The 23132-nt window shown below is 41.4% G+C and overlaps 1 protein-coding gene across 1 annotated transcript in view; it reads left to right on the forward strand.

The window, feature by feature from the left end:
* Window positions 1-23132, forward strand: part of PITPNC1 (phosphatidylinositol transfer protein cytoplasmic 1) — a 119275-nt gene that overhangs the window by 53283 nt on the left and 42860 nt on the right. Inside the window, exon 2 of the mRNA XM_066586174.1 lies at window positions 13876-14024. Within this exon, the coding sequence (XP_066442271.1) occupies window positions 13876-14024 (149 nt within the window). The remainder of the gene's footprint in view (window positions 1-13875; window positions 14025-23132) is intronic.

The raw sequence follows: 23132 nt of genomic DNA on the forward strand, positions 1-23132 counted from the left end.
ATAGAAACATGAAATTTGGCACGGGCATTGAATATGTCATAAATAGGAAAAGTTAATGGGTCCCAGCTCGATTATTCAATTCTAAGCGCAAAACAATTAGCGTCCAAATTTTACGTACGGAATCTAATTCTCTCACTTCCTAATATATATAAATGAATGTATGTCTGTCTGTCTGTCCTTTATGCATTACTACATCATTCATCCAATCACCATGAGACTTTGGGAAGTTGTTGAGTACACTCCTGGGAAGGTTACTGGCATAGTACATGCGCGTGGTGGTGCGCGTACGAGCATCGTCGACAGTTATGCCTCCCAGACAAAGATCGTTTGATTTCCATCTTAAGCACGAAAGCAAAAGGCATTATGAGCAACGGGATGCGTGTTCAACTACAAAATGATGCATCCGCCGAACGTTTCGCAAGACAATTGCTGGATATTGAGAATCCTGAGGTAAAATGAAAGCTGTGCTGTGATTGGTTGCTATTTCTTATACTGCTGAGGTAACATGAAAGCTGTGCTGTGATTGGTTGCTATATATAATACTGCTGAGGTAACATGAAAGCTGTGCTGTGATTGGTTGCTATTTCTTATACTGCTGAGGTAACATGAAAGCTGTGCTGTGATTGGTTGCTACTTCTTATACTACTGAGGTTACATGAAAGCTGTGCTGCGATTCGTTGTTATATATTATACTACTGAGGTAACATGAAAGCTGCGCTGTGATTGGTTGCTATATATAATACCGCAGAGGTAACATGAAAGCTGCGCTGTGATTGGTTGCTATTTTTTATATTGCTGAGGCAGAATAAAAGTTGCGCTGTGATTGGTTGTTATTTCTCTTACTGCTCAGGTAACATGAAAGCTGCGCTGTGATTGGTTGCTATTTTTTATATTGCTGAGGCAGAATAAAAGTTGCGCTGTGATTGGTTGTTATTTCTCTTACTGCTCAGGTAACATGAAAGCTGCGCTGTGATTGGTTGTTATATTTTATACTGCTAAGGTAACATGAAAGCTGCGCTGTGATTGGTTGTTATATATTATACCACTGAGGTAACATGAAAGCTGCGCTGTGATTGGTTGTTATCTAGATATATAAAAACGAATGAATGTATGTCTGTCTGTCTTCGCAGCAACGCGCAACGGGTAAGCTAGTTCTGTATATATAAAATTGAATGTATGTCTGTATGCGTGCGTGTCTGTTTGTCCTTTATGCGCTACTACGCCATTCATCCGATCGCCATGAAACTTTGGGAAGTTGTTGAGTACACTCCTGGGAAGATTATAGGCATAGTACATTTATGCTACGATAAATGGCGCGCATGCGTGCGTCGTCGACATTTACGACCCCCCCACGTAGATCATTCGATTTCCATCATTGCCACTAATTCTCTCACTTCCCGATGTTGTAGAAACATGAAATTTGGCAGGAGCATTGATTATGTCATAAATAGGAAAAGCTAATGGGTCCCAACTCGATTATTCAATTCTATGCGCCAAAGAATTAGCGTCCAAATTTTACGTACGGAATCTAATTTTCTCGCTTCCCAATGTCATAGAAACTTGAAATTTGGCACGAGCATTGATTATGTCATATATAGGAAAAGTTAATGGGTCCCAACTCGATTATTCAATTCTAAGCGCCAAAGAATTAGCGTCCAAATTTTACTTACGGAATTTGCGTGCGTGTCTGTTTGTCCTTTATGCGCTACTACACCATTCATCCGATCGCCATGAAACTTTGGGAAGTTGTTGAGTACACGCCTGGGAAGATTATAGGCATAGTACATTTATGCTACGATAAATGGCGCGCATTCGTGCGTCGTCGACAGTTACGGACCCCCCCCCCCACGTAGATCGTTCGATTTCCATCATTGCCACTAATTCTCTCACTTCCCGATGTTGTAGAAACATGAAATTTGGCAGGAGCATTGATTATATCATAAATAGGAAAAGCTAATGGGTCCCAACTCGATTATTCAATTCTAAGCGCCAAAGAATTAGCGTCCAAATTTTACGTACGGAATCTATTTCTCTCACTTTCCAATGTCATAGAAACTTGAAATTTGGCACGAGCATTGATTATGTCATATATAGGAAAAGTTATTGGGTCCCAGCTCGATTATTCAATTGTAAGCGCCAAAGAATTAGCGTCCAAATTTTATAAATTGCGCGTGCGTGCGTCGTCAACAGTTACGACCCCCCCACGTAGATCGTTCGATTTCCAGCATTCATTATGTCATAAAAAGGTAAAGTTAATGGGTCCTAACTCGATTATTCAATTCTATGCGCAAAAGAATTAGCGTCCAAATTTTACGTACGGAATCTAATTTCTCGCTTCCCAATGTCATAGAAACGGGAAATTTGGCACGAGCATTGATTATGTCATAAATAGGAAAAGTTAATGGGTCCCAACTCGATTATTCAATTCTAAGCGCCAAAGAATTAGCGTCCAAATTTTATGTACGGAATGTAATTTTCTCACTTCCCAATGTCATAGAAACGGGAAATTTGGCACAAGCATTGATTATGTCAAAAATAGAAAAAGGTAATGGGTCCCAACTCGATTATTCAATTCTAAGCACAAAATAATTAGCGTCCAAATTTTACCTACGGAATCTAATTCTCTCACTTCCTGATGTCATCTATATATATTAAAAGGAATGTATGTCTGTCTGTCTGTCCTTTTTGCGCTACTACACCATTCATCTAATCGCCATGAAACTTTGGGAAGTTGTTGAGTACACTCCTGGGAAGATTACTGGCATAGTACACCTATCCTGCGAGCATTGTCGACAGTTATGCCCCCCAGACAAAGATCATTTGATTTCCATCTCAAGCACAAAAGCAAAAGGCATTACGAGCAACGGGATGCGTGTTCAAACAGAAAATAATGCATCCGCCGAACGTTTCGCAAGACAATTGCTGGATATTGAGAATGCTGAGGTAATATGAAAGCTGTGCTGTGATTGGTTGCAATTTCTTATACTGCTGAGGTAAAATGAAAGCTGTGCTCTGATTGGTTGCTATTTCTTATACTGCTGAGGTAACATGAAAGCTGTGCTGTGATTGGTTGCTATTTATTATACCGCTGAGGTAACATGAAAGCTGTGCTGTGATTGGTTGCTATATATTATACTGCTGAGGTAACATGAAAGCTGCTGTGCTGTGATTGGTTGTTATATATTATACCGCTGAGGTAACTTGAAAGCTGCGCTGTGATTGGTTGTTATCTAGATATATAAAAACGAATGTATGTATGTCTGTCTTCGCAGCAACGCGCGACGGGTAAGCTAGTTCTGTATATATGGACACTACACAGTACCACTTCTCTTGTCCTGTATGCTGGTGTAATTCTCAGTATATTCCCTATTCTGTATATATGAACACTACACAGTACCACTTCTCTTGTCCTGTATGTTGGGTGTAATTCTCAGTATATTCCCTTATTCTGTATATATGGACTCTACACAGTACCACTTCTCTTGTCCTGTATGCTGGTGTAATTCTCAGTATATTCTCTTATCCTGCATATATGGACACTACACAGTACCACTTCTCTTGTCCTGTATGCTGGTGTAATTCTTAGTATATTCTCTTATTCTGTATATATGGACACTACACAGAAGAACTTCTCTTGTCCTGTATGCTGGGTGTAATTCTTAGTATATTACCTTATTCTGTATATATGGACACTACACAGTACCACTTCTCTTGTACTGTATGTTTGTGTAATTCTTGGTATATTCCCTTATTCTATATATATGGACACTACACAGAAGAACTTCTCTTGTCCTGTATGCTGGGTGTAATTCTTAGTATATTCCCTTATTCTGTATATATGGACACTACACAGAAGAACTTCTCTTGTCCTGTATGCTGGATGTAATTCTTGGTATATTCCCTTATCCTGTATATATGGACACTACACAGTATCACTTCTCTTGTCCTGTATGCTGGTGTAATTCTCAGTATATTCCCTTATTCTGTATATATGGACACTACACAGTACCACTTCTCTTGTCCTGTATGCTGGTGTAATTCTCAGTATATTCCCTTATTCTGTATATATGGACACTACACAGAGGAACTTCTCTTGTCCTGTATGCTGGGTGTAATTTTTAGTATATTCCCTTATTCTGTATATATAGACACTACACAGAAGAACTTCTCTTGTCCTGGATGCTGGATGTAATTCTTGGTATATTCCCTTATCCTATATATGGACACTACACAGTACCACTTCTCTTGTCCTGTATGCTGGTGTAATTTTTAGTATATTCCCTTATTCTGTATATATGGACACTACACAGAAGAACTTCTCCTGTCCTGTATACTGGGTGTAATTCTCAGTATATTCTCTTATCCTGTATATATGGACACTACACAGTACCACTTCTCTTGTTCTGTATGCGGGGTGTAATTCTCAGTATATTCCCTTATTCTGTATATATGGACACTACACATTACCACTTCTCTTGTCCTGTATGCTAGTGTAATTCTCAGTATATTCTCTTATTCTGTATATATGGACACTACACAGTACCACTTCTCTTGTCCTGTATGTTGGGTGTAATTCTCAGTATATTCTCTTATTCTGTAAATATGGACACTACACAGTACCGCTTCTCTTGTCCTGTATGCTGGTGTAATTCTCAGTATATTCCCTTATTCTGTGTATATGGAGACTACACAGTACCACTTCTCGTGTCCTGTATGCTGGTGTAATTCTCAGTATTTTCCCTTATTCTGTATATATGAACACTACACAGTACCTATGCTGGGTGTAATTCTCAGTATATTCTCTTATTCTGTATATATGGACACTGCACAGTACCACTTCTCTTGTCCTGTATGCTGGTGTAATTCTCAGTATATTCCCTTATTCTGTATATATGGACACTACACAGTACCACTTCTCTTGTCCTGTGTGCTGGTTGTAATTCTCAGTATATTCACTTATTCTGTGTATATGGAGACTACACAGTACCACTTCTCTTGTCTTGTACACTGGGTGTAATTCCCAGTATATTCTCTTATTCTGTATATATGGACACAACACAGTACCACTTCTCTTGTCCTGGTATGTTTGATGTATTAGAAATACCTGCACATGAGTAATTGTTTTTACATAGCAACCTCCCCTGTCCTTTCTCTTTTGGTGATTAGCAGATAATAGAAGGGGTATTTTAGACCCTTGCAGCCACCTGTGTTTTCTCCCCATAGATGAGACCACAGCTGAAGAGATGCTGAAACACCAGGAAGCGCTGCTGCCTTTGAAGAAGGATCTCTCCTCCCCCTCCTTTGTTGCTATTACATAAAGACATCCTTGCCATCTGTGAGCCATGTGTAGAAGACCGTGGCCAGAGTTACTACTTTGTGGAAGCTTTTTTTGGGGGGGGGGGAGGGTTCCGGCTGTTAAAGCTAAATTTAGGGGTTATTATTATCCCTGGTTGCCTTTTTATTAACAGCAATGCATCGTGGCAAGATATTTTTAACAACTTTAGTTAACAAGACCGGAGTCTCACGGCAGACCAGTGTAGTGATGGAAGTGGTTCTTGAAATAGTTTTGAATTCCCGAAAAATATAGCTGGAAAAAAAGTAGATGAGATAGAATTGCGAACATTTCCATTTTCTTCAGACTCTCGGGGCATTCATCATTTCAATAGATGGAAATTTTCCCTGAAACAATTGGATCCGAAAGTATGAAGGATCCAATCATGTTCTAATGAGAATGGCAAATATACCAATAAATTATGGAAACTTGATGAGTTTGTGGCTCCTTCAGTTTGACTCAGTCTTCTTTTTTATGGGTGGTAGTATATATGGAGGGCTCTCACTCTTCAGAGACTTCTTGGTCAAGTTCAAGATGGAAGGGATAGGAGAGAGTGAGTCTTGCTCATATGAGGGGTAAGGAAAAGAGCCTTGGGCAGGGCAAGGGTTGAATAAGAGAGCCTTTGTCAAATTGAAGGATGGGGAAGAGAGCTTTGGTCAAATAGAAGGTTGAGTAAAAGAGTCTTGATTACATTGAATGGGGAGGAGGAGAGCCTTGACCAAAATAAAGGATGAGGAAGAGTTTTTGATCAATGTTAACAGGGAGACAAAGTTTTGGTTTATGAAGGACAGGGAGAGTCTTGGTCAAATTAAGGGTTAAGTAAGAAAGTCTTAGTTAATATTAAGGGTCGGAAAGAGAGTCATGGTTTTACTATCCAAGGCTGCCAACTTCTCTCACTTCCTCTCTTCAGCAGTCACAGCTCCCACCCCTCTGCTCCTGTCATCTGCAATAGATGCTGCATTCTCCTGCGTCCCAGACCATCTGTCATTGCCATCTACAAAGTGTGTGCACATGGCCTGCCTCTTAAAGGGTCAGTGTGTTTACTCAGCTTTCCCACCCTTAAACAATCTTGGCAGGTCTTGACCTATTTAAGGCTAATGCTCCCACTGGAGGTTTCATGAGGAATCCGCCTCTATAGTTTGCAAATGTATTATAGTGTTCTGACAGTTCTGGTTTCATCTACTTCACTCCTGACCTCGGCTTGTTTTGTTGACCACTTAATCTATTTGCTGCCTGCCCTGATGCCCTATTCACTATTCTGCAAGAATCCTGTTCTGACCTTGGCTATGTTCTGTGACCACGTCTCTGTCTACTCCACCAATACCACATTATAGTAACCCTGACCAGTTTGTGTCAGCTGCCTTACAACTGAGACTACTTCTGATATAATGGTATGGCGTTCCCTTCAGCAAACACCATATCCCAATTAGTGGGGTAAAGGGTGAAAACCAGGGAACCCCAAGTTCTGCCCCCAAAGCTAGCCATAACCCACATCAGTTTTGCAGCACAGTGCACCCACATGCGCTGTCTTGACACTTTGTTAATATGAAAGCTTGAGTAAGTCTTATTCATTATGAATGATGATAAAGAGAGTATTGGTCAAATTGAGGGTTGAATTAGAGAGGCTTAATCACATTGAAGGGTAATGTAGAGAGTCTCACCCAATATGAAAAGTGAAGACAGAAACATTGGCCAACATTAACCCTTTGCAATCCAATTTTGGATTCAGGGTTTCCTAGGGGGCTTTCTCTTTCTGCCATTATACAATAGCGCCATCTGCTTGCTAGAGCCAGTACTGTGGTATGGGACATGCTGGAGAGGCCAGTGATATACAGTGAGAATACCTTGCCAGACGTCTTCCGACATTGGAGCTGTACAGGCTTCAATCAGAATGTCCTTAGACGTCAGACATTGGATTGGAAAGCGTTAATAGTGGGGAGGACAGGCTTGGTCAAAAGGAAGGGTAAGGAAGAGTGTCTTGGATAATATGAAGGGTGAGAAAGAGTGTCCTGGATAATATGAAGGGTGAGGAAGAGTGTCTTGGATAATATGAAGGGTGAGGAAGAGTCTCTTGGATAATATGAAGGGTGAGGAAGAGTGTCTTGGATAATATGAAGGGTGAGGAAGAGTGTCTTGGATAATATGGAGGGTGAGGAAGAGTGTCTTGGTCATTATGAAGGGCAAGAAGAGAGAAGATAAACATAAGAGGTGCAAGAAAGAGGATTATTTGAACTAGATGAAATGGAATTAGAAGTCTAGAACACCTGATAAGACTATTCTAGAATTATTCAATTTCAAAAGACACTGAGTGACTTTTTTTAAATATAGGATAATACCTCTGTTACCCTGTAGTTAAATCCATAAAACACAGAAAATGTCATAAAGCTGTCCTCTGTAGGTCAACAGATGCGGAAATCACACAGACAGCCTTACCCTGAAATAACCCCACACCACATTCACAAACACCCACGATGGATGACTAGCTGAAAGATCTGCAAAAATACAACTGCAAGAGGTTGTCACCTTCAGGGGCTCTTCTCACATAGCTCAAGATAGGAGAAAAGGCTGAGGCAAGGAAAGTGTCACATCCACAACAGCAGCTATACATCTGCACTGTCAGCTCTACGCCTCTGCTCATCGGTGGAGCACAGCCATGCCGCATGTGCCGAGTTGTGCGAGTAAACCAACTATTGTTTTAAGGCATTTGGTAAAACACTGAAGAGATTCGTAACTTTGCTACATCTCAGGCTAGAAGATGTTGAGAGTAAGGGATAGTTTTACATGATGTCCACACAGTGGTCCCTTAAAGGGGATTTGTCACCTCCTATGAGCCCAATTATATTGTGAGTTCATAGTATAAGGGGGACTGAGGTCCAAGGTGTAGTTTAGTAATATTCCCCTGGATCCCTGCTGTGCTCCCATAGCTAATCGCTGTATATAGCTGACAACCGAGGATGCACACATAATGAAGAGTGACACTTCTATAATTGTGATGTGGACAATTCTCGAGTGGTTGGATAATAAGATGCTGTAATGACGGGTTGCTGTTAGGTCTGAATCGCCCACTGACATAATCCCTTATGATCTGCTTCCATGCAACTAGAGGAGATACACACCATTTTCTCATGACTCTATTCCTGCTACATAATACTGATTTTTTTCAATATAATTTCAAAGTTTTTAAAAAACTTTGCTACTCTTTTTGTAAGTTATGGATTGTTTGTGCTCATAAAACCCATGAAAAGTTGGGGGCACAGAAATGAGAAGGTTGTTTTGGGGTTTTTCCATACTTATTGGTGACCGAAAGGTTCATAGTGGAGAGAAAAGATGGGGTCATTGTAGGCCCATAAGATCTACAACAAACTTGTAAGTATGTAATCCCATTTACTTTAAGGGAAATTCCAGGACACTGTGTTGCTGAAGACCATGCTTGGAAAAGATGTAATGTCGATGGGCTTAACATTTTATCCTGCTTCTGGGGACTTGTAACATAGCTATAGTGGTTGAAGAGGTCACCAGGACTAGGACCAAATACTATGCTGGGACCTACTAGACCCCACACTTTTGTTATTCCTATGTGGCCATGTTAGGTTGGCTTCTGAACTTGTGGCTTATTGGGACCCTTTCTAATCTTGGTAGAACTACTTTACTCCTTACCAGGCAGCATCGGTACAATAAGTCAGGGCTAAACCAAAAACGTAGGTGACTTAAGGTGACTTCAGTCAGATGACTGGACTTTGGTGACGTCAGTTGCGTGAATTCTTTGAGTGACAACCATAGCACTACAAGATGCAGCAATGCCTTCAGTCATTTGGCTGTGAGCCCCATGAGCATCTCATAAGACTCTGTCTGGCCTCAAGCAATATAATTACTCCAAATCCGTCTTCTTGTGCTTAACCCTCCGTTATCACATTGGAAGCTCATCCCTGCACTGATGATGTGTTAATGACTTCACACCACATGGTAACAATCACCACCTCATGTATCCCAGCACTAATTGTATCTGTAAACTTCCCTGTTGCTTCTAGTCCATGATAACAGATGGATCAGCGTTTGTTTCCGCCTGACCCGTTAAGGCTTGGTCTGTGCGACTCGGTGACCTTCCATTATCCCTGTGTGATATGGACTATGGAAATCATAATATTTTGAGGGCAGAAATGCGACATTTTGTAAATTCTTCTTATTCCGTAACTCCTAACCCTAATTTCAGGGGTTACCTTTCTGAGCTGCACTAACAGGTGAACTCTAAAAAGTTTACATTCCAGCTAACATGGAAAGTTTTTGCAGATAACATTTGCACAAGTTCTTGGCTTGCTGTATCCTGTGGAGAGTGATCATGGGATTTCTGCTGTTGTGCAATAAGACATTCCTCCTTCCATACTCCTTCTCACAGTTCTGTCACCTCCAGTCCTCGTCCGCTATGTCTGTGAACATAATAGCACAGAAGGTCCTGCATTCCTGACAGTTGCAGTCTTGCAATGATTTGCAAAAAACTTTAGAAAAAAGTCATGGCTTTGCAAGTTTGCAGCATTGTTTGACATGATTATGCACAAATTGTGGCAAAACCATGATATGTTAAAATATACGAGGGTCTGCATCTTTTTATTAATTTGCCTATGCAAAGAAGAAATGCCACCTGAGGCAAGAAGCTCAGCTGCCCTCATGGATGATGCACCTCTGCTTTTACATAGGTATATCTTGCACTTGAGTAAAGTGACTAACTGGTTGCCTATCAACAGTACAAGTACAGCAGCGTACTGCGGTAACCATGCTTATTTTTCTATATCCCTTTAACGGATGCTCTTTCTACATATAGCCCTATTAATATTCCACTCCTTTTTCTCACTGTTCTACGCTTTCTGCTGCTCTGATTCATAGCATAATTTTCAAATGACTCAGAACGGGAGATTCCCATTATTCTTCTCCTGTCAGGCGGGCTGCTGCATAGTTATAGATTTCTGGATCAGAGGAAGCAGAAGGATCAATACGTGACAGTCATATGTCAGGCCTGAGATATGGCTGCAACACCAGTGCACACGGCGCAGTGTTAGATACTTTTATTAAGCACTGGCCATTATGTGAACTCTTTTAATGCTGGAATCCGATTTATAAAGATGTCTGGATGGCAAATCTGGTTTATTTGTATCTGTTCCTGGGAAAGCTAGGTAAAAACCATTATGGCAGCGATTACCACCCAGAGATTAATACTCTGTTTACCTGCATCCATAAGTGTAGTCACCCAACTTTCCCAGAAACAGTTAAGTCTCACAATATGGTCACTGTTCACATTTAGAAGTTATTACCCAGCTTTCCTGTATCTATATTCATGCCTCCTAGCTTTACTGTATCCATATTCACGCCTCCCAGCCTTTAAAAAATGTTTTTTGTCTTGTCATGCCCCCTGACCCTTAAGGGCTAATAATGCTTTTGGGTAACTAAAGCTCCCAGCATACCCTGGAGGTCTGCAGCTGTCAGTGCATCTTTTTAGTTGTAGTTTCCCAAAAGAATTACCTGATGTACAACTTTTTGCACAGAAATGCTTCAATTTTAATTTGCCTGACACTGTAGTTTGTCATCCTCCTGTCCCTGCAGTCTCCTCTCTCCGCAGCTCTAGCTCTCAGTACTGGTTTGTGTGCTGTGCTATTGAGCTAGAGGTGGAGAAAAAACAAGCCTAACATTTAATGGCTCAGTCCACCAGTGAATATTTTCAGCACCGCTCTCCTGGAGAGCAGCCAACGAGTGCGGGGCAGCGGGGAGGATGATGCGGCATGCGTACCGTTGCATCAATCAGTGTCTGATGCCGACCAGGCAATTCTCCGGCGAGCCAATCTGCAGCTTTTTCACTGCTACTTCTGGAATATGTAATAATAATTTGTTTGTAACATAGTAACCTAGTATATTAGGCTGAAAGGAGACAATGTTCCATCTTGTTCAGCCTGTTTCCACCCCCCCCCCCCTTGTTGATCCAGAGGAAGGCAAAAAAGCCCCAATGAGGCAGAAACCAATTTAGCCCATTTTGGAGGGAAAATTCCTTCCCGACTCCAAAATGGCAGTCAGAACATTTGAAAGTTCCAACCTGACTCCAAGACCCGGAGCAACAACCCTGAACCCTCTCTTTGGAGTGAAGCCTGGTTGGTCTTCCTAGAATATTGTACTTTTTTGCTTGTTTACCAGTGAACTTTTAAAATAATTGATGTAAAATGTACAAATATGCAGTAAGATATAAATCATTTTATTTGGAAGTGTTAAAAGGCTAGAACTTCTAGAAGGGTGATGTTATTAGTAGAAAGGGAGGGATCTCAGTCCAAAATTTAGGAAAGTATTGTATAGCTGTACAAATTGACAACTGGAGCAGGATTCAGTAGCCCGTTGCGGGTAGATTGGATCTCTGTGAGGTTTCCATTGTTCAGCCCCGTCCTCTGAGGCAGATTTGAAAGGGCACCAGACGCAACCCATTGACTATAATGGGGCCCGTCTGGCTTGTAGCATGCCGGCTGAAATCTTCCCAGGTGCAATAGAGTAACATGGTATTTTGAAGAGCTTGAGTTGGATCTGCATCGTAGGCTGTGAATGAAGCCTCCGACGAAGGTGTGAAAGAGGCCTTCAAGGAAGGCTTAGTTAGGTCCTGCAAATGGGATACACTGTTATGAAATTTTAAAGGGGTTTTCCAAGATAAGTTGCTTTTTTTTTCTGTAAAAACAAGTTATACTCCCCCTTTCATACTCTCTGCAAGTCCCCCGCGGCCACTCTGGGTCTCCCATATGAAGTCTTGTTTACAGGCTGCAGCAGCCTGTTTATGGGACATCACAGGCTGCTGTAGCCAATGACAGTTCAGTGATCAGTCGCTCTGTCATTGGCTGCAGCAGCTTGTTTACAGGACATGCAACACGTCATGTGAAAGATCTGGACAAACTCTTTTAAGCATCATCAGCTGCTATACGTATATTTAGTTACCAACCTGAATTAGATCTTAATAGTTAGTTTTATGTGATGGAAGACAAAAGGCTATTCAAGAATGAAATCATTTTTGGCAAATTGGATCATGCATGTGGTTATATTGCGAAGTGGGTGGTACCCCAAAATGAGAGATTTTTGATGTATACAAATATAGCATTTTTGAATATTATTAATTGATACTTGTAAAGAATGGTTGGAAAGGATAGATTTGTGACCCATCAGGGAAAGTTATCATTAGTTATTATTGATTCTTTATTGAATAGGCCATCAGAAGGTAAATTTGACTTCGTGATTAGGTGGGAAAGGGATTTGAAGGTGGATTTGTAATTTCACAAATGGTATAGATTAAGGGAAGAACTAAAAAAGGGCAAGCAAGAGGCTCTAGGGAACGTGTGGTGGGAGTGTGGGGCTGTTAGGAAAATGTGGCAAGAGTTAGCTGAACGATTGGGAAAGCTATTGGGATGCAGGTGTGAAATTTTCCCAACAATTGAATTGCACAGTATACTGCTATACAAAAGTATTGCATCAAGTGATTGCAAGTTGAAGTTCTCTATGGCCACTAAAGAAAATACAAAATAAGTTTTAAAAAAACTTCAAAAAGCAAAACTAGTATTAAAAGTTCAAAATAATCCCTTTCTTTTCTTTTGGAATATCTAAAAAAAAAATTGGTATCACTATTAACCCTTTCCAATTCACTGTCTGACGTCTAAAAACAGGATTTAAGGCTGTACAGCTCCAATGTTGGAAGACCTCCGTCGGGGTTCTCTTACTGTATATTGTCTGCCTCTCTGCTGTCGGAGCCTATCCAATGTGTCACTTCATGCAGTACTGGCTTTAGCCAGCAGATAGAGCCGTTGTATAACAGGAGAAAGAGTAATCCCCCTAGGAAAACCAGGATAGAAATTGGATTGGAAAGGGTTAAATCATAGTTATTTATCAGGGTTTAGTCACACGGGCGCATCGGCACCCGTGTGACTGAGCCCTTACTGCAGGAAGAAGACGGCCGTACTTCAAGACGGATGATTCCCCGCAGCGTTGAAGAAAGAACACATGACCGGCAATGAACACATGACCGTCAAGTCCTGAAGTGCGGCCTTCTTCTACCTGCAGTAACACGGACGCCGATGCGCCCGTGTGACTAAGCCCTCATACATAACACAGTGAATGTTTTAAGCAAAAATACAGCCAAAATTTGTGGGGCTTTTTGGAAACTCCTAAAAAAAAATGTGAACAAAAAGTAATCTAAATGGTAACCCTAAAAACTACAAGTCGCGTTGTAAAAGAACAAGCCCTCACACAGCCCCATTGACAAAAAAAAAGTGATAGGGTTTTAGATTATGGCTATAGAAAGCATTTTAAAATTTTTTTTTTCTTTGAAAGTAATAATACATAAAATGCATACATTTGGTATCACCATATTTGTTCGAACCTGCAGAATAAAGTTAACATGTCCTTTTTTTCTGCACTGTGAATGTCGTAAAAAACAAAACAAAAAAAAAGCAGGATTGTGTTTTTTTTCCATTGCACCCCAGTGATGTCACTTTCTGCTCTTTCAGTGCAGTAATCGTTCTCTATCCTTCTTGCAGTACAGAATCGGACAGCTCTATATGATCAGCAAGCACAGTCACGAGCAGAGCGACAGAGGCGAAGGTGTGGAGGTCGTACAAAACGAGCCTTATGAGGACCCGGTGCACGGTCCTGGACAACTCACCGAGAAGAGAGTCTACCTGAACAGGTACAGCAACCACTTCCTGCTACTCTATTGTGTGCGGTGATATAGTGATGTGATAACAGAGAACAGTAGCATGATCAAATGAAAAAGCAAGTCCAGTTTTATGTGAATAAAGATTAACCATTGTATAGTGAACAGCACTATTATTATCGTAATTATTATTTATTTTAAAGGTAAGGGGTCATCAGAAATGACCTATTATAAAAATCACATTTTTGTGTCAAAATTTTTTTAGGAAATAGAATATATTTTCACAATCTGGATTTAATTAATCCCAAAATTTTTTTGGGTGATATAGTGCCTTTAAGGCGCCTTTAATTCCAGGGTGCTGTACAAGTGAAAAAGAGGGGTTAAATACTTTACATATAAAAAAACGACAGGAACAATACATATCTATCAAATGACTAACAAATTGATGCGGAGGGAGAGAGGACGCTGCCCGCAAGGACTTACCGTCTACAAGAGAGGGGGAAGGAGACAGTAGGTGAGGGTAGAAGATGCTCATCTTGTGCTGGCCGCAGGGCTACTGTGGCTTGTAGGCTGCTCCGAAGAGGTGGGTTTTTAGGTGTCTTTTAAAGCTTTCCAAGGTGGGGGAGAGTCTTATGTGTTGGGTGCTATCTATGACTTAAGAAGTCTAATGTGTTCTGTGTTATCCAGGACTTCAGAAGAGAAAGATTTAGGGGTTCTGATTTCTTGATGGCCTCAAAATGAGTCAACAGGTCAGGCAGCAAAGAAAGCAAGTATCATGCTCGGCTGCAGAGCCAGAGGTATGACCAGTAGAAAGAGGGAGATTGTGATCCTGCTGTGTAGAGCTCTGGAGAGACCACATCTGGACTACTGTGTTGAGTATTCAGACATTGATAAAACAATGATTCCTAAGACGGGCTACAAAATTGGTGGAAGGTCTCAGGTACAAAACTTATCAAGGATTAGAGAACATCATTTGTAGCCTGGAGGGGAGAAGGAAGACGGGAGACATGAATCAAAAGGTATAAATGAGGTTCAGTATGGAGGTGTATATATTAGGAAGCTAAACACAAGAACAAGGGGGCATAATCTGAGATTAGTTGGGGAGGGGGGATCAGAATTATCTGCAGTGATTTCTGCCTCGAAAATAGCCAAAACAATTGTGGCCTTTTTTATGCTGATCTGCATGCGAAATTTGCCCTGTCAATGGACATAATACATGTGGAATTCTGAAAAATTCATGAAAAATCGGGTTTCACTGCAAGAAGTGACATGTCAGTTCTTGAAGTGGAAACACCCATTTCTACATCGGATTTAACTATGGACAGGGCTAAATCTGTGCACAGATTTCTTTATCCCTGCAGTAAGTAAAGAATCCCCTGGCGCAGCTGTGACAGCTGTGGCAGAGGATCGCGATGTTCTCCCATTGCTTTCAGCGGGAGTGGCACTTCTGCAGTCCCATTAAAAGCAATGGGCTGCTGGCAAGCCGTGTAGAGATTTTTTTAAGGGAAGGGCTTTAAATATAAGTCCTTCCCTGAAAATCATCCCTAGAATGTGTTAAAAATAAAAAATACTATACTCACCTCACCTCAGCTGCCCGTGCTCAGACGCGTCTAGCCTGTCTTCTCCCTGCACTGCTCTGAAGCTCTTTCAGCAGACACGGGTTTAAAATCCCCACCTGCTGAAAGGGTTGTATCTGATTGGCTGAGCACTCAGCCAATCACAGGCAGCTCTCAGCCATTCATTGAATGACAGTTTAGTGCCACCTGTGATTGGTCACAGCACTCAGCCAATCACAGGCAGTGCTTGGCCATTCATTGAATTCTATGAAAAGCCAGGTGGTATCACAGAGTCCTTAAAAGTCAGTATTATTAAAATATAGGATTGCTTACCCTACACTGTGAAGTTCGGAAGGAAAGAAAAACCATGCCAGAATTGCGTTTTGTGAACACCCTGTCTCCTAAAAAGTCATATATACCCCACAATAGTGCCAACTACAGGTCGTCCTGCAAAAAACATTTAGGGATACAGCCTCATCAATGGAAAAATAAAAAAGGTACGGGTCTTGGAATAAGTCAATAGAAAGCAGTTTAAATCATAAGTTTTTATTTTTTTGAATACATTTTTAAAAACTTGTCTAAATTCAGTATCGCCAAAAGCTCCACCTTGACCACCATAAAAACACAAAAGCAATTGCACAATTGTGTGTTTTTTCTATTTCACTCCACTTAAAAACTTTACATTTTTTAATACATGTAATACTATGATTAAAACATACAGCTCATCCTACAAAAAAACAACTTCTAATACAGCTATATTGACAGAAAAAAAAGATGTAGTTCTTGAAAAAAAGGATGAAAAAATCAGAAGGAAATTTTGAGAAATTTCTGGTCTTCAAAGGGTTAAAACACTTTCTATTGTTCTCCCCTATTAAAAGGGGTGTGGCTTGGCGAGCAGAGAAGCAGGAAGGGATCTGAGGAGCTCTGCCATCAGGCCAGAAAAATCCCTCAAATTCTGCTCTACTTGGGCAATTAATAGCCACATTGTTCCGGCGCTGCTCTTCCATGCCCAGGGGAACAGTTTGAGACATTTTAAGGTCCAATCGGGGACACCGGACTCTGGACGGGCCTACCAAGGCTTACACAGCCTCGGATTCACTTTTAAGGAGCGGCCGTCCAGGGAAACATCTGACTGGAGCTTCCCCAACAGACCATGCCACCTGAGCTAACTCCAGTGGCGCATTTCAGGTGAGCGGATGTCGGGAGCGCTGGACGCTACGGGGAGGCTCCCCACCGCCAGCCTTAATCCAGGCCGCGGACATGGTGCGGAAGTGGCACTACCTCCTCCAGACCAGGGGACTCGGAGTGAGCAGTGAAGAGGACTGTTTGAACGCTGGTGAGACCCATGGCTCCTTACAGCCTAATTGGGCATACAAATAAATGGCCTAAATTTATAAAGCAACCTGGGTGCCCGGTGGGAGTGCGGTCTACAGAAAACAACCTAGATTAAATTCCCTATCTGCGGGGGAAGGGGGCTATTGACACCTTCCCAGCCTCACAAGCCTTACAAACGTTTACGTATTTTAAAGGCTAGCATAGGTCCGGCCTTCCTTTTTGTGTTGTTACACATGATGATGACTGTCGAACACCCGTCAATAGAGAACGCTTTCAGTCATCCCTGGTTGGGTCTCTGGACCCATTCCCCTGTTCCATACCTTATGCTCTCACCAAGCTTGATCTACAAACTACAGTTTAGTTTTTTGCCCAGTTAGATCGTCAAATAAGTCCACGCTAAATATCCTACTGACTTGGCAGGGAACTTGGGTTGGTGGCATCAAGTCTGAAGCTGCCTCTACCCCTTCTCTATTTCCCATAATGTACAGGGATTTAATTCCCCTCAGAAAAGAAGGCAAGCCTTTTTATCCTACATGAAACATCGTCCAGACGTTATATGCATCCAGGAAACCCGCTTTTCCCAGTCCTCCTCTCCTACCTAGTTTCACCCGCAATACTCTAGGTTCTTTACTGCCTCAGCCCCCACAAAACATTGTGGGTTACTGACCCTCTTTTACAACTCTCTTCCCCTCCACATAGACCACCACGTCAATGTGGATAACGAGCAGCGCTTCTGTATAGTGTCGGGAACCTTATATGGCCAACAGGTAGCTTTTATTAATGCCTTTGCCCCTTCTGGAAACCCACTCCCGACTCTATTACACCTCAGCCGCAAGCTCACTCCACTAACTTTGGCTGGACTAATATGGGCGGGGGACTTCAACCTCCCATTTTCCCCCAAACTGGACAAAACAGCTCTCAACCCTGATAGGTTCTCCAAGGCTCACAGACGGAGAATGGTCGGACGCCCTGACATCCCTCTCAGTTGTGGACTGCTAGAGAGAATTCCACGTACCAAAAGAGGGTATACATACTACCCCCCAACAGCCCATCTGTACTCCAGGTTAGATTACATACTAATCTCAACTTCCCTGGTACCATCGTTGGCCCAGATCAGACACATCCTGTGCTCCTGGTCAGACCATCATAGCGTGTTCGCTTCCATTATCTGGTCAGCAGATGCCCATCAAAGACCCCAATGGTGTTTAAATGAATCTTTCCTTAGAGACTTAATTCTTCTTACCTAAATTAAGAAACGGCTCACATATTATTTCAACACAAATACTATCCCCGACTCTTCCCCTATATGGAACTGGCTGGCTTATGAAGCATACATAAGAGGACACCTGATTTTAAAATAGCGCCTAGAAGAAAAAGGGAAAAGGGGCAAGCTCTTCCTTCTGGAAACATTAAATCAGCAAACCCTTCCCTGGCATCGTCTAAAGCTATTAAGGATACTAAAATGTAAATCAATACACTCCTCTCACCGAAAGTAGAGAGCTCTCCAGTGGACAGGGGTGACTTATTATACATTTGCTGAGAAACTAGATCGTTTGTTAGCGGTCAGTCTTCAAAATAGGGCGAGGATCAATAACGTTTTCAAAATAAATACCCCTCAGGGAAAATAACTTCTAACCCAGACGTAATTTATCATACCTTTCACGAATATTATAACACATTGTATAAAGCTCAAGAGGGTAATACTCCACCCCCAGGAACTACATTTTTGGATCACTGAAATTTCCCTTTCTGTCAAACTCTCAGAGAGATATTCTAAATGCCAGCATTTCTGAAGAAGAAATTATAGACACTATTAAAAAACTCAAACTAGGAAAGGACCCTGTGACCTGATGGTTATACTGCCCTGTGTTACAAAAATTTTAAGCTATCCTGGTCCAACCCCTGAAAAAATTATTCCAGAACCTCTTGAAGGGGAGACCCTTAGGGTGATCCCTAGGGAAAACAAACATCACTTTTCCCCAAAAAACTATAGACCTATATCACTGCTGAACTTGGACTATAAAATCTTTACATCCATCCTTGCAACGCGTCTGAACCGCCTGCTTTCAGTTCTGGTCCATAGGGATCAGGTGGGATTCATACCCACGAGACAAGCATCAGACAATATCCGTAAGGTTTTAAACATTATAGATCACGTCTCCAATAGTAATGCCCAGATGACCCTTTTGGCGTTAGAATTGGAAAAGGCACCCTGTCGTGGAGCTACTTATTTTGGGTTTTGCAACGCATCAGAATCCAGGGGCCCTTTCTTTCCGCTGTCTCAGCTGTTTACTCCACACCCTCTACGCTTCTCAACTATTCTGCCACAAGGGATAACCCTATTCGATTCAATAGAGGGACCAGACAGGGATGCCTACTGTCTCCGGCTCTATTTGCTTTGGCTATCGAGCTGCTGGCGGACGCCATCTACTCCAACCCAAATATAAATAGAGTGAGGATGGGGACAGCGAATATAAAGTAAGCCTTTTTGCAGATGATCTCCTACTGACCCTATCTCAACCCCTAACGTCTTTGCAAATGTAATGTCCACATTAGATTCCTGGGCAACTATCTCAGGCTTGCGAGTGAATATAGATAAATCAGAAATATCCTTTATCAATACCCCAGAACATCTAAAGAAATTGGTCATTCTCAATTTCCAATTTCATAAACAACACTATATAACATACCTGGGTATCAATTTAACCAACTCAATACACTCCCTGTATAAGTGGAATTACCTACTGGCCTCAGACCTATTACAATGGGATAAACCCTACCTGTCTGGGTGGGTAGGATCAACGTAATTAAAATGGGTATCCTGCCATTCAATGTGTTTGTATGGCCACAAGGATCCATATTGCTACCAGATGGAAATCCCCAACTCTTTCTTTCTCTGGGGTTATCAATAGAATATCCACAATTATGCTATACAAAAGAATCCATGCAATAAGAACAGATTCCTTGGCCAATTTCCTAAATACTGTGTATACTCAAGTATTAGCCGACCCGAGTATAAGCCGAGTCAATAAGTTTTACCACAAAAAACTGGTAAAACTTATTGACTTGAGTATAAGCCTAGCTATACTAGAGCATATACTAGGTAAAAAAAAATCGCAATACTCACCTCCCAGCCATCGTTTGTGTCCCTGGCGCGATGCTCTCCCTGTCAGTGTGGCAAGCTGCTTCAGATTTCTCCCCGCTGTCATCTCCCTGGCTCGGTTTTGAATTCCCCCGCCATCAGTGCTGTGTGAGGAAGGGCTGTGATTGGAACGAGCGCCAGCCAATCACAGCCGGCGCTAGATAAACCAATCACAGCCATTCAGTGATGTCATTCACTGAATGGCTGTGAATGATCAGGCACCAGCTGTGATTGGCTGGCGCTCCATCCAATCACAGCGCTTTCTTGCTGACGTTGGGAGAATTTAAAGGCGAGCAGGGAGATGACAGCGGGGAGAAGTCTGAAGCAGCTTGCCGCATCACCGGGGAGAGCATCACAGCAGGGACACAGACGCCGGCTGGGAGGTGAGTATTGCATTTTGTTTTTTTACCTCACTCAAGTATAAGCCAAGAGGGGCTTTTTCAACACAAAAAATGTGCTGAAAAACTCGGCTTATACTCGAGTATATATGGTACTTAGCAACCCTGGATTGACTACCTAGAAGTCCCAGGACTACATTATAATATAAAAATTTTTAAAAAAAGTAAATCGTGTTATTTGTATAGCACCAACTTATTCCGCAGCGCTTCCAGGTAATTTTTATTTATTACCCCCCACCATGCTGGGTGCCCATTTTACCAACCTCGGAAGGATGGAAGGTGGAGTCGACCTTGAGCTGGCTACCTGAACCATAATATATCTTCTACCTAACCATCACATCAGTAGATGTGGATCCCTGACGACTTCATGTTTTTTGTGTTCTTGGTTACCCTCCCCTTCCCTATATCCTATACGAGTATACAGTTTTCTTAAAATTTACAATTTTTGGAAAAAAAGCAGTAACTAGCTCCCTGCGAGGGGACTTCAGATTGTCACATGCCATTATTATTCCTGTAAAATGACTCAATAAAAACCAGTTGAAACTGAAACTGTTAAAGGGTTTTCCCATGACTTAAAATAGTTTCGCAACAACTCTGTCTTTCCTCATTGCTACTGAACAGGACACATGACTGCTGTAGCAGCCAATCACTGGCCAGAGCAGTAACAGCCATCGATTGGCTGCAGCAGTCATGTGTCCAGGAAGTACAGAGTGCTTCTGAAGCAATTTTAAGTCATGGGAAAAACCCTTTACGTCCGTATAGGTTTTTCAACCCTTGAAAGTTTGTAACTGTACCATTACATTGCAGCAATGCATCAGTATGGAGTCTCAGAGGATTGACTAGACTGGATACATTGTAACAACCCCTCACGTGTTAAATACCACATTACATAATGACCTTCACTTCCACCTCTGGGTGTTATGGGACTGCTGGAAAGTGTTCTTTCTACCTTCTACCTTGTGTTGAGTAAGTTGTGGCTTGCAGATTCTTGATCATTGTGTTGCTGACGGAGCATGATTGTGCTGTCCGTGGAGATCGGGATGATCCGGGGGGGTCACTGCACTTGACAAGTTCAGTTATGTGATGAATTAATAAGGATATTTTGTTGTGCTGTTCTCTTGTAACAATTCCTTTGAGGGCTGTGGCTGTCTCTCTAAGTTTTCTGCCAAGGCTCAGAATAGCTGAGTCCTAGGTTCTGGACTCCATTACAGCATCTTACATAAGTTGATGTAGATATGGAAGGGGAAGGGGGCGGTTGACAGACAGCAGTGCTATAAATGTTGAGGACTAGGGGCCCTGATGTTAGGTCAAATAAATTATGCAAGTCAATAGAAACTTTTTATTATTGTAATTGAAGTACAATTAAACTATTGCACAAATGCTAGCTTGTGTTACATTTGCTTCAAGCAGCTCTTTTACATTTTCCTGGCAAAGTCCTGAGCTTTATTTCCACAGTAACTCCCAGCACAGCGCCCCTGCTCACCACACGTTCTGTAGTGTTTGCATCTCATATTTGAGAGCAACGGCTGCTTCTCCATCTGCCACTCTCTACAAACTTCCGCCTTGTGTCTTATAAACCCAGCCGTACAGAAAAGCGTATACAGATGACTCACCTGTCATTACACTCCAGCCCCTTATGAAAAACAGGATACATACTATAGACACAAAAATATTTAGTGCTAACAAACAGTTTAGTCCTATGCTTAAAGGCAGTTCCCTATGTACAAAAACATAGCTACTGTAATACTGCTCCAATGTACAAGAATATAATTACTGTAATACTGCCGCTATATACAAGAATATAACTACTATAATACTGCTCCGTATGAGCAAGAATATAACTACTATAATACTGCCCCCTATGTACAAGAATGTAACTACTATAATACTGCCATCTATGTACAAGAATATAGCTACTATAATACTGCCCCCTATGTACAAGAATATAACTACTATAATACTGCCCCTATGTACAAGGATATAACTACTATAATGATGCCCTGTGTGTGTAAATGAATATAGCTACTATAATACTGCCCCCTATGTACAAGAATATAGCTACTATAATACTGCCCCCTATGTACAAGAATATAACTACTGTAATACTTCCCCTATGTACAAGAATATAATGACTATAATGCTGCTCCAATATACAAGAATATAACTACTATAATACTGCCTCCTATGTACAAGAATATGACTACTATAATACTGCCCCTATGTACAAAAACATAGCTACTATAATACTTCTCCAATGTACAAGAATATAACTACTATAATACTGCCCCCTATGTACAATATAACTACTATAATACTGCCCCCTATGTACAATATAACTACTATAATACTGCCCCCTATGTACAAGAATATAACTACTATAATACTGCCCCCTATGTACAAGAATATAACTACTATAATACTGCCTGCTATGTACAAGAATATAGCTACTATAATACTGCCCCCTATGTACAAGAATATAACTACTATAATACTGCCTCCTATGTACAAGAATATAACTACTATAATACTGCCCCCTATGTACAAGAATATAACTACTATAATACTGCCTCCTATGTACAAGAGTATAACTACTATAATACTGCCCCCTATGTTCAAGAATATAACTACTGTAATACTTCCCCTATGTACAAGAATATAGCTACTATAATACTGCCCCCTATGTACAAGAATATGACTACTATAATACTGC

Source organism: Eleutherodactylus coqui, chromosome 13, assembly GCF_035609145.1.
Source record: "Eleutherodactylus coqui strain aEleCoq1 chromosome 13, aEleCoq1.hap1, whole genome shotgun sequence".
Lineage (NCBI taxonomy): Eukaryota > Metazoa > Chordata > Amphibia > Anura > Eleutherodactylidae > Eleutherodactylus > Eleutherodactylus coqui.